The 11795-nt window shown below is 42.1% G+C and overlaps 1 protein-coding gene across 1 annotated transcript in view; it reads left to right on the forward strand.

Annotated features, from left to right (window-relative positions):
* The first annotated feature begins 56 nt into the window (after positions 1–56).
* The window catches only part of CHEK2 (checkpoint kinase 2), a 21238-nt gene continuing 9499 nt past the window's right edge, over positions 57–11795 (forward strand). The window contains exons 1-9 of the mRNA XM_019538654.1: positions 57–322; positions 1587–1711; positions 1999–2146; positions 2973–3063; positions 5410–5518; positions 6949–7002; positions 8196–8257; positions 9987–10086; positions 10761–10847. Coding sequence (XP_019394199.1) covers positions 91–322; positions 1587–1711; positions 1999–2146; positions 2973–3063; positions 5410–5518; positions 6949–7002; positions 8196–8257; positions 9987–10086; positions 10761–10847 — 1008 coding nt within the window. The 5' untranslated portion in view covers positions 57–90. The remainder of the gene's footprint in view (positions 323–1586; positions 1712–1998; positions 2147–2972; positions 3064–5409; positions 5519–6948; positions 7003–8195; positions 8258–9986; positions 10087–10760; positions 10848–11795) is intronic.

Below are 11795 nucleotides of genomic sequence, written 5' to 3' on the forward strand. Positions count from 1 at the left end.
TGGGTGCCCGCCGTGGCCCGAGGAGGTGCCGGGCCGAGCCGGGTGGCCTTTGCCCGCGTGTCACTTTCTGCCGCGTGTTTTGCAGCCACGATGTCCCGGGAGACGGGCGGCGAGTCGCAGCCGTCGCAGGGCGGGACGGGCTCGTCGTCTGGCAGCTCGCAGGGCACCAGCCAGTCGTCCTCCAGCTCCGGCACGCTCAGCTCCCTGGACACGGTGCCCACGCAGGAGCTGCCCCCCATCCCCGAGGACCAGGAGCCGGAGGAGCCGGCCCCGCAGCCGTGGGGGCGTCTCTTCGCGCTGGGCAGGGGCTTCATCAACTACGGTAGGCCCCGTGCCGCCTGGGGAAGTCGTTACAGCAGAACGTTTTGCTTTGGCTTCAATTAACGCCCTGGTTCCGGGGAGGCCTGCTCCTAGCATGTCCTTCGAGGTGGCTCCTGGCTGTAGGTGCCGGTCAAGCTGGAGCATGGGTCTCTCCTAGCTGGGACGGAGAAGGAGCGACCCGTCTCGTTTCTCCCCCCACGCCTGGCAGCTGCTGTGCAGCAGGGCACTCCAGCTCCCGAGACGTTCCTCAGTCTCCGGCTGCTGCGGGGTGGGAGATGGGGCGAGTTCGTTCGGCCGTTCCTAGCCTCCCCGCGGGGCCCGTGGATCCGGTGGCAGGACGCGGGTGGCCCCACGGGTGCCCAGAGCGCTTGCAGGCCGTCTCAGGCGGCTCCCGTCCATGGCAACTGGTGATGCTGTTACCGGTAGAGTCCTCCAAGAGGCGCAGAGAGATGGCGACATCTGGCAGGATTCGCACAGCGCTCCCTGCTCCAAGCCCTGGTTTCCTTTATCTTCCGGCTTGGAGATGGAGGTTTGGAGACAGTTAAATCAGATAGCTTTTATTAGACCAACTCCAATTTGAGCTGGTTTAATAAAAGTGATCAGATTGACCCAAAGACCCTCATTTGCCCATGTCCTTAGACCAACATGGCTACAACCTACACCCTTGGAGACTGATGCCAGGGATGCGTCATGAAGCTAAAACAAATCCAGATCTGTCCCCTGTAGCTGTATGAAACCCCACCCAAGTAGGTAAAGTAGAGCCATCGTGATCGTTGCAGTAGCTGTGACTGTGACTGGGTTGATGGCATTACTCCGATGGATCGAGTTAAGCCTGTGTGCACAGATTGGGGCTTACAGACACCCCTGCTCGATTGCCAGAGCAAGACATTGGGTTTTTTTCTTCTCTTGCAGTTCTGCTTGTTACTGATCTTTAGTGCCATACACCAACTTCCTGGCTTTTTAGATGAGGTTATGGATTACACATGAAACTCTGTGAGTTTTCATGTTGCTTAGAAGTTTGGTTCTCCTTAAAGCAGGGTTCAGTGTAGTCTAAGCCAAGTTGCCCAGAGGAGAACGGGTCCACGCACTGCTGGACTTTGCTGCCCTCTCTCAGGGCTGTTACAATGTCAGGTTAGGCAGCTTCTGAACCATTCCGCTTTGCTATGTATTTCAAGTGCTACCATTCGGTATCATTTTGCTGTTCTAGGACAACTTACTGGTATTTTGTGGTCTCTTCCTTTCTCCTCTTCTTTTTCTGCTTCCAGACTGTGTGAATGATGAGTGTTGGTTTGGCAGAGACAAAAGCTGTGACTACAGCTTTTCTAGGATAGGGCTGTCCGAGACAGGTTTCTACCAGAACTACAGCAAGAAGCATTTCCGAATTTTCAAGGTAAGTGCTAAAAGGACCCATGGCCCCTCTCCTACTGCCTCTAAAGAAGGAATCCAGATTAACTGGTGGGGAGAGGAGGGGGAAACAAGGAAACCAACCCTCCCTAATCTGAGGTTTAAAAGCCTTACAGTGTAGACTCCTTTCATGGGTCACTTAGTCAAACAGGTTGTTCAGATCAGTTTTCCTTAGTTCATGAAATTACATATCATAATATTTTTTTAAATGTTCAGTACAGCTTCACAATAAAAGTCATCTTTTGTTATTGTTGCCTTTCTCCCTCTCTCTAGGAAACGGGACCACGAGACACCTATGTCGCCTACATAGAAGATCACAGTGTGAATGGAACCTTTGTAAATAAAGAGCTTATAGGAAGAGGGAAAAGGCTGCCACTGACTCACAATTCTGAAATTGCACTGTCTGTACAGAGTAACAAAGGTAAAATACAGCACCACACAACCAGAGGCATGACATGTTGATCTGGGAGGTCCTTCTGTTCTTATGTCCAGTGATTTTTAAATAGCTTCTGTATTACACACTGAGCTTCTCCCAAATGCTTTTAAAGTCCTGAATAAGAAGACAAGGGATGCAATGATATTTAATATTTGACCAGTGCTTTTTGTGTAAACAAATCTGCCTGAAATCCAGTACATGTCAAAGAAACAGGTTACAAGTAGCTGCAGATACTACACCTGATCTAGGGTGTTTCTACCAGTTTGTTTTTATAATTAAACTTAAAAAATGCTTTTCTTTCTAAGAAGCTATGTGACAGTCGTATCTAGGGGATATTGACTTGCAACTCAGGGCAGACAATGAAAATTATGTGTGAAATGCTTTCAAATGCACTAAGAAAACAAGCTGAAAAATTAGAGAAGTTGGTTTTTTGTTTTTTTTATTTTTATTTTTTCCCTGAAAAGGCACCATCTATGTGTGATTCTTGGTCCTGGGATTTAGCTTTGAAACATAAGACTAACACTGCTTGCCTTTTTACCTTAAGTGCAGTATTAATGGATTGTAAGGACTGGAATTTGTCATGCTGAATAGTTTGTTGAGGCAGTTTACTGGTTAAAGAAGTTATCTTTCAACAATGTGAACTTGCTGATATCAGTCTTGATGTCAGTTAAGCTGATACATGTTTTTCCTTTAACCCAAAGCACTTTCTTAGTTATATTGTTGAACAGTAACATTAGGAAGAGTAGTTTGTTTATTTTAACAAAGTTTTTGAAGTTAGTAACAGGAAAATGATCTCCACTCATCTTCCTAGTGTTTGTATTTTCTGATCTTATGGTGGATGATCAGTCGGGGTATCCCAGAGAATTCAAAGAGAAATATATCATGTCAAAAACTTTGGGAAGGTAAGCATCATACTTTCTGAAATATTTAGCATTTCTTTTCCTTTGATTCTGACTGGATTCTGCTGGAACTGTCACTAATGTGAATTGCTAGCTGCTCTTGTTTTAGTATTGTTTCAGTAACACAAGTATGAATGGAGTTTTGCGGGTTAATAAAAGACAAAGAGCCCAATTTTCAGCATATCACTGTCTCCTTTTCTCTGCTAGGGGTACACCACAGTTTACTGTCTTATGAACTAAAATGCTTTAATCTATCTGAAGTCATATGGGCTCACAGGTCATAATTTAATGACCTGTGGTATAAAGTTGGTTGTCTTAGGCCCGAAACTATGATGCTACGAGAGATTCTTTTCTGGTGGTTTTGTGGCACATAGAGAAAGTCTTCTTTGACTGTTCAGCTGGAATTCTCTTGCTGGAGGGGAGCTCTCAGCTAGCATAAGTAAGGAAATCCGTATCCTTCTTTTGCAAACTGTCTTCCCCCCCACCCCCAAGCAAAGGGGGCTTGTGAGCCTAGTAGAGACCACAAGTCGTTAGTGTAGCTCCCTAGTTGTCATTTACATCAAGGATGAGAACAGGAGCAGGTGGAAAAGGTATTAATTTATATAGCACTTACTGGTAGCTAGCACAGGTTCTTATACGGTGGGGGTCAAACTAAATCACAACAGTTCTTCCTTGCTTTTTAATCTGCTAACGAATAATACATTGTGAGAACGGGGAAGTGTTCCATAATAAGCTCAGCTCAAAGGAAGGGGTATCTCTCTGTGCAGGAATAGTATCTCCACCTAGGTCTGCTTTGCAGTGCTCGTATTAAGATGAAGATTGGATCGGGGTAATCTGGAAGTGGAGCAAAGCTGTGAAATGAACAGTGGCAGTAAAACAAGGTGGTTACTGAGATGATTGTTCTGGCTTTTTAAAAAGCTCTTTCCTTTGCTTTAATCATTCTTTTACATGCAAATGCTTATACTGAGTTGTCAAAAGGAGGAGCTTAGAATCTCGCAGCCTTGTTGCAGAAGTGTATTTTGAGGGGACTGTTAGAAAATCTTTAGGATTAGTGCTGTATAAAGTAATTGTTTAACTTTAAAGGATTGTTTTACTCCTTAATACAAAGTCTTATGTTCAGTTACTTGGCTTAAAAGTTATTAGTCTTTAAAATGGAGGGGCGGGGGCAGACAGGGAAGAATTGGGTGGGTAAGGAGGGTGTTTTTTTTTTTAATACCCAGGGCTGAAGGAGGAGGAATAATTCCTCTTTTAATAGTTGGGTGATAGCACTGACAATAAATCTGAAATAAAATAGACTTGTTCAACTATTCATTTCCTAGGCAATATGACTTTTGTCATCTTATTACAACCACAGCCTCTTAGAATAAGGGGTCCTTAGGTTGCTGGGATTGTGGCTGCCCTTTTGCTCCGTTTCAGCTCTGAATGATGAAAACTGTAAAAGTAGGATGCCTGATTTTCTGGCTTAGGCCTGTTCTTTCCTTACACCATTTATGTCTGGGATTTGGCTCTGTTTGTCTCATTGGCTTGGGTACAGAACATACTTTTAATGGTGAAACCCCAGATTATGGCTTATGATCTCCCGAGGTCCCTTCCAGCCCTAATGTCTATGAAATAAAGAATCTGCTGGCTACTGTGTTACTTTGTATATTAACTGGGGGGAGGTCAAAATATGACCTTGCCCGATTCTCAAGAAAGAAGGATTAGCCTTTTTATATTTAAAATGTTTTTAAAATGGAAAAAGACATGTCTTCTGTAAAGACTTTGGAAGAAAGCCATACAGTGAAACCACAAATGTGGGTGGCCTACCTGAATTTCCAACTATATGATTGCTGCTATGTAAATATGTATTTATGGCCATATGTATTCCCCAGATTTGAACAGCCCTGTAGCGCAGAACCCAGACGTTGCATTACCTTTCTGCCATTACTCAGTGGACACAATGGGCCACATGTAGTGTGTATCGAATCAAAACTTAGTGGGTGTTAAGTCAAAACTTTTAATGTACATTTTAAATGTGTTTTTGGTTTTGGTTATGTTATCCATTGTAGGGCTGACATATCGCCAGTGCTTGTCCTCGGTATTCTCTTAATAGTTCACGGTTTGGGGTTTTGCTGCTCTTTTGATTCCTGTATTGAAATGTTGGTGACTGCCCTAATAACCATTGTTACAAAGCTTCTGTTGCCAGGATGTCCGACTGTTGAACACGTACCTCAGAGTGCTGTGATAGCCTGGTGTTTTCCAGAGGCTGGGAGACGATAGTTTTCATTCGGTCATTTACCAGTTTGTATTTTTTACGTGCATTTTGAAAAATGTTTGCAAGCATTAACATCATTATGTTTTTATATTTAGTGGTGCCTGTGGTGAAGTCAAACTGGCATTTGAAAAGGCCACGTGTAACAAAGTTGCTGTAAAGATAATCAATAAACGGAGATTTATGACAGCTGCTGTGAGAGAGGCAGTAAGTGCATTGTTTCTGAAGTCTTCTGCAATATTGTGGAAATGATAAATGTTGATTGTTTAAGCTTTGCTGGATTCTCATGCAGTAAAGTGAGTATTTGTGCATCATTTAATATGATAAAGTACAAATCCCTTTCCTTGCTAATTCTCTGGGATAGATGATTCTTTCACTTCCTCTTGGGACAGGCAGTAAGCTGTTTTAGAAACAAGACTGAAAAGTGTTGGGAGAAAAACTATGTCTTACTTAAAAATTATGAGGTACTCCAGTTAAGTTAAACATAAATAGTAACAAAAACCTGCCTATACATAAGCCACAGGAATAAGCATCCAGTCCTATCTGTTAGCCTCACATCTGTTTGGGAAATCGTTATATAAGAAAGAGGCTATGTATAGAAATTGTAGGTCTGGTGGGGAACTGGCTAATGAGTTGCTACAGGTTATGGTTAAAGCAGAGCTCGGAGGCTGGAGAGAGGCTGCTTATGGAACTTCTGAATGAGACCAATCTCCATGTTCTCATTTAATGGAACTGGCACAGAACGTGGGTGCATGTGATGCAGTTTGTTGAGGACACAAAGCAGGAAGCGTTGCCAATACCGTGGATAGGGGATGGAGCTTCATACAGCAACCTAAGGATGGCGTTGTGGACTGGAGAAATAGAAATGAGATGGAATTGAATGGCATGAAGCATAAGGACGTTCACTTAGGTGCTAATACCAAGCATGATTCTTGTACAGTTGGGGTCTCATCTGTTGGAAATGAGAGGAAGAAGACCTGCATGTCTTAGCTGATGCAGAAAATAGTGTGAGCCATCAATGTGAGGTGGCTGTGAAATGGGCAAATTGAGTTCTAGGATGTACCAGGAGAGTTGTTTTCAGTAAAAATAACGACATGTATTAATACCGTTTTATAAAGCACAGGTCAGACATTGTCTGGAATGCTGTGTAGAATTTGGTAACCCCTGTTCAGAAAGATTAATTCAGAAGATGCAGAGAAAAACGAGTGGGATAATCGAGAGAAGTAGAAACGCGTCTTATGGGAGGGGATTTCTAAGAGCCTGGCGTGTTTGGCCTGGCAAAACAAAGGCTAACACGTGATGCTTGTTTGTTTAAATGTGTCAGGGGAGCACACACAAGGGGAAGATAAATTATTTGAGCTAAAGGACAATACTAGCACAAGAACCAATGGGTGTAAATTGACCCTGATTAAATTTTGGCCAGAAACTTAGGTACATTTTTTCAAGAGGAGTAATTGAAACCTGGAAGCGAACTAGTGTAATGGTGGAATGTGATCATCTTATGAATGGAATTACATGATGCGTTCACCTACAGTAGTAGGGGGTGAGATATGACACATCCAGAAGGTCTTTCCATATCCCACGTTCTGGAAGGAGCACCACTCTTATTCCAGCTGACATTTGAATTTTTTTTACAGGGTCCAGTGTTCAATGTCAATACAGAAATAGAGATTTTGAAGAAAATAAATCATGTGAGTGTACTCCTAAAAGCATATTTTTATGTGCATTCTGTTTTTCTTGATTGCTGGTTGTAACTTATGGCCCAAATAGAACCACTTAATTTGACATTGCCTCTCTTCCTGTGTACGTGCCAAATATTTAACTGACTCTTTTCAAGTCTGTTGTAGTTAAGGTTATCTGAAACAATTTCTGTTGTATAAAACACTTCCTTTCCATGGTCTCTCTGGGAACCACAGCTCGACAATAAGATCTTCCTTGACACACACTCCTCTGAATATTTTGGATGCCCTCACTCGTTGGCTAGCTTTGGCTTTGACACATTCTCCACTATTGATGATTGGACCTATTCAATCAGAACAGCCAGTCTAGGGATTCTCGTTCAGCAGCATTATCTGAAAGTTTATGGTGATTAAGGAAACTGGAACCTTTCGAAGTCTATTAGAGACATCAGGAATTTAAAATCAGACTAATGTAGTTACAGAACAATATACATAGACCTCCCGACCCCCTTTCTTGATTGCCTTTGGCAGAGTTGGGTGATATGAAACATTTTTCTTTTGTTTTCTTTTTTTTTTAACTTTTCTTCCCTTTTGCTTCATAACAGCACAAGAGGAGGAGTCATTTACAGTGAATTAGTGTAACTGACTGTGCTTAGAGTATATTGGCTGAACTGCATGAAAGCTCAGAGTTAGTGTAAATTTAACGGGCCTTCTGATTGGGATTGAAATGCACTGAAAAATATGCTTTGGTGCAACTTCCATAGCACCTGTCTGCATTAAGCAGGCAGTCTCTGATGTTACATTCTCTAATACATTAATGCTGAAATCACTTGGAAATATTTTTTTTAAAAGAGGTGCAGTGTCCTTACGAATACATTGCATCACACTCTTCTGAAATGACTTGCTTATGGCATATTAGAGATTTAGAGATCAGGAGGCAATATTTTACAGTTAAGGTGGCCAGAATCTGGAACCAACTTCCTAGGAAAGTGGTCCTCACCCCTACCTTGGGCAAATTCAGAAAGAGGTCAGATGATCACCTGTCTGGGGTCTTGTGACCCCAGCATTCATTCCTGCCTGTAGCAGGGTGTCAGGCTAGATGATCTGATCAGGTCCCTCCTGACCCTAGTTACTATGAAACTATTACTGTATTACTAGTTTGTATGAAATCATTGTTTTGTTGGTTTTCTCTTTTTTTTTATTAGCCCTGCTTAATCAAGATTAAAAACTTCTTTGAAGCAGAAGACTATTACATTATTTTGGAATTGTAAGTAGACTATTTGCATTTAGTTTGTGTTCCAGGGAAAATATTATACAGCAGTTTAAAGTTCAAGATCAGTTTCTTGACCTAGATTTGGAACTGGATGAGGAGCCGGAGATCATAGGAAATTAGGCCTGGAAGGGACCTCACAAAGTCATTTAGTCCAGTTGCTTGCTCAAGGCAAGATTATCCCTGACTAAATCATCCAGGCCAAGTCTCTGTCTAGCCTGCTCTTAAATTTCTAGCAATGGAGATTCCACAACTTTTTAGGTAGCCTGAGTCAATGCTTTACCACTTTCATAGTGAGAAAGTTCCTCCTAATCATTAACCTAAACTTCCTCTGCTGCAGCTTGAGTCCATTGCTTATAGTCCTATGTCCTACAGCCAGAGAGAATAATCTATGTCCATCCTCTTTGTAATCGCCCCTCAGGTAATTGAAGACTGCTATCAAATCCCTTCTCAAGCTTTTCTTCTTCAGACTAAACCCTAGTTCTTTCAGCCTTTCCTCATAAGTCATGCTTCCTAGGCCTCTAATAATTTTTATCGCTCTGCCGGACTCAAAATCTGTACACAGTATTCCCAATGTGGCCTCACCGGTGCTGAGTAGGGTGGAGAATTGCTTCTCTTGATTTGCAAACAACATTCCAGTTGATACAGCCCAGTATACCGTTGGCTTTTTTTGCAACAGGAGCACACTGTTGGGCTATATTCAGCTTAATAAACATATAGATTATTCAGCTACTGTGTCCCACAGGTCCTTCTCTGCAGTACTGCAGCCTAGCCGGTTGTTCCCCAGATGGTATTTGTATGTACAATTCTTCTATACCAAGAGCAGGACTTTGCATTTGTTCTTGTTGAATTTGATCTGGTTGATTGCGGGACATTTTTTCTAGTTTCTCCAGGTCATTTAAGATCCTTGGTCTATCCTCCAGACTGTCTTCAACTCCACCCAGCTTGGTGTCATCTGCAGTTTTGCCAAGTGTGCACTCAGTTCCATTATCCAAATCATTAAACAGTACTAGACCCAGGACAGACCTCTAGGTATCCCACTTGATTTCTTCTCACAACTAGACATTGAGTCATTGATGACTACCGTTGAGCATAATGATCCAGCCAGTTATGTATCTACCTAACAGTACTTCTGTCTAGTCTGTATTTCCTTAGCTTGTTAATGAGAGTGTTGTGGGAGACTGTGTCAAAAGCCTTACTAAAAGTTATGAAATGAACTAGTGGCCAGCCAGCTTGCATCTTTGTGACCTTCATTGTCAGTCCCAGGTAGGGCAGTGTGAAGATGATGAGTGTGGATGCTGTGGCTGGAGGGCTGTGAAAATGAGGGAGAGTCTCTTGGCTAGGCAGAAAGGATAGACATTATTTCTGTGGAGAGTGAGCAAGTAGAATGATGCATCTTAAAAGACTCCCAAGGCTCTGTGCCAGCCAGATGCTACTGATAGAAAGTGAGATCACCTCAAATAAGTTGTTTGCCTTCCTGCTAACACACCTTGTGCTTTCTTGGATTTTATTTGAAACCACCCAGGCACAGTTTCTTTTTTTCTAGTTGTATATAATAATTCATATCCATATAACAAAGATGCATTGGATGCATTTTAGAAACCAGGCTTACTCTACTATTCATTTGGCTGTTTTTTGAATTAAGTGGCTCAGTCTTAGGTTGCCCAGTGAGGCAAACCAATGCTGAAGCTGGTGTTTAGACGGTTCTAATGTAAATCTGTTCCAGGATGGAAGGAGGAGAATTATATGACAGAGTGTCAAGACCAATCAAGATGAAAGAAGCTACCTGCAAGCTGTATTTTTATCAGATGCTGTTGGCTGTAAAGGTAGATAGTCCTGAATTCCACCAAGGAAAATATGGCTGGCTCAATTCCAACTGTACAATCAGTTAAGCTTCCTTCCTTCAATAAATGCTTGCTCGTATTAGTGTGGCAGTAAGTGAATGCTTCTCTATATCCATAAAATAGATGTAGGCTGCTGTCCCTTGGATGGTGTAGGGGAGAAGACTACTCTTATCCCAGGTTTCTTGAAGCCTGTCTGTGGCTTCTTAACTGCCAGTGTGAGGTGCAGTCAGTTGCTGTACTTCACAGGCTACTTTTGCAGACTCGGTCAGGGCAATGCATGTAAAGGAAGGGGTCTTGCACCTCCTTCCCCCCCAAAATAGTCACTGTTAACATAGGAGGGACAGAGAGAACCACAATTCTTTTGTCTTGTCACAGAGAATTTATTTTGCTAATACAGGAAAATATGTATGATATTTGCATGAACTGCAGGAATGGCATATCATGTTGGTTCCACTCATTCTACCTTTGGCAAGATTTCCAGTTGCTGCATAACAGCTCTTTTAAACACCTATGTGAGCCCTGTAGTTTTAATGCATGCAGTCTTCCAATGCCTCATTATTGTTGTTGAGAAATCTGGAAGTTCACATTTTGATACATGTGGTAGTCTGTTTTTTCTCTTCTTTTTTTGGTGTGTGCATTTATATATGTGTATGCAGTACCTTCATGACAATGGTATTATACACCGGGATCTCAAGCCAGAGAATGTGCTACTTTCATCTTCTGAAGAAATTTGCCTTATAAAGGTAAGGGAGAAATTTGTATTTCTGTTTCTTTTTTTTGCTTTTATTTTGTTGTTCTTTCATTAAAAATTGTGGAAAGTTTTCCAGCAGTAGTTCTTTAATATAGTTAAATTCCAACATGCGTGCAATTAATATGGGTTAATATGCAGTTCTGATACTTATTTCTATGTAACGTTGATGCTAAAAATTCAGAAAAGTGAGCGTAAGGCTCTTACACACATTAGAGATTTATTTCCTCGTATATATTTTAATAAGTTAATTCACATAAGAATGAATAAAACATTTCACATTTTTGTTTGTTTATTTAGACTTGTATACTGTCCTACCCAGAAAGTCTCAGAACAGCTTGCAGTAGCAGACAAAACAATTAACATGATAAAAAACATCAACAGACTCCCCAGTTGACACACTAAAACTTTAAATGCCACTGCATATGCCTGCCTGTTACCTGGAGCAGCAATTCCCCAGGCCATCCCAACCATGGCTCCCAGCCTCCATTCAAGTCTTGGTATACAAACCCTTTCTCCACCCACTCCCACTCCCCTGCCTCATACCCAGGGGAGACCCCGCTCACCTTCCCATCATCCTTGCCAAGCCCATACCCTGCCTTTCTTCAAGGGTCTGCAGCTATCCCCTAAAATGCATAGAACCCCTCCTGCCCTCACTAAGTACAACATAACGTTCAAAAAACTATAACAAGGTAACAACTGAAAGATGATTTATCGCTGCTGAAAGGCAAATAAGTCATCACTGTTGTCTTAACTGTAGAAATGTTGTCCATGACTATGGTTATCTGGGCTGCTTGATAACGAGCTCTGGTTTGACAGAGAGGCACAACAGTACATTTAGGGAATGGATAGTCTTTACCTAAGTAGCCTTCCCTAGGAAGCATAGGGTGACAATGTTACTGCTTCAGCTATTCCAGAGTCTGCAAATAAAAAAAAAAAAAAA

Source organism: Crocodylus porosus, unplaced genomic scaffold (genome assembly GCF_001723895.1).
Source record: "Crocodylus porosus isolate Cpor-Errol unplaced genomic scaffold, CroPor_comp1, whole genome shotgun sequence".
In the NCBI taxonomy this organism is placed as follows: domain Eukaryota; kingdom Metazoa; phylum Chordata; order Crocodylia; family Crocodylidae; genus Crocodylus; species Crocodylus porosus.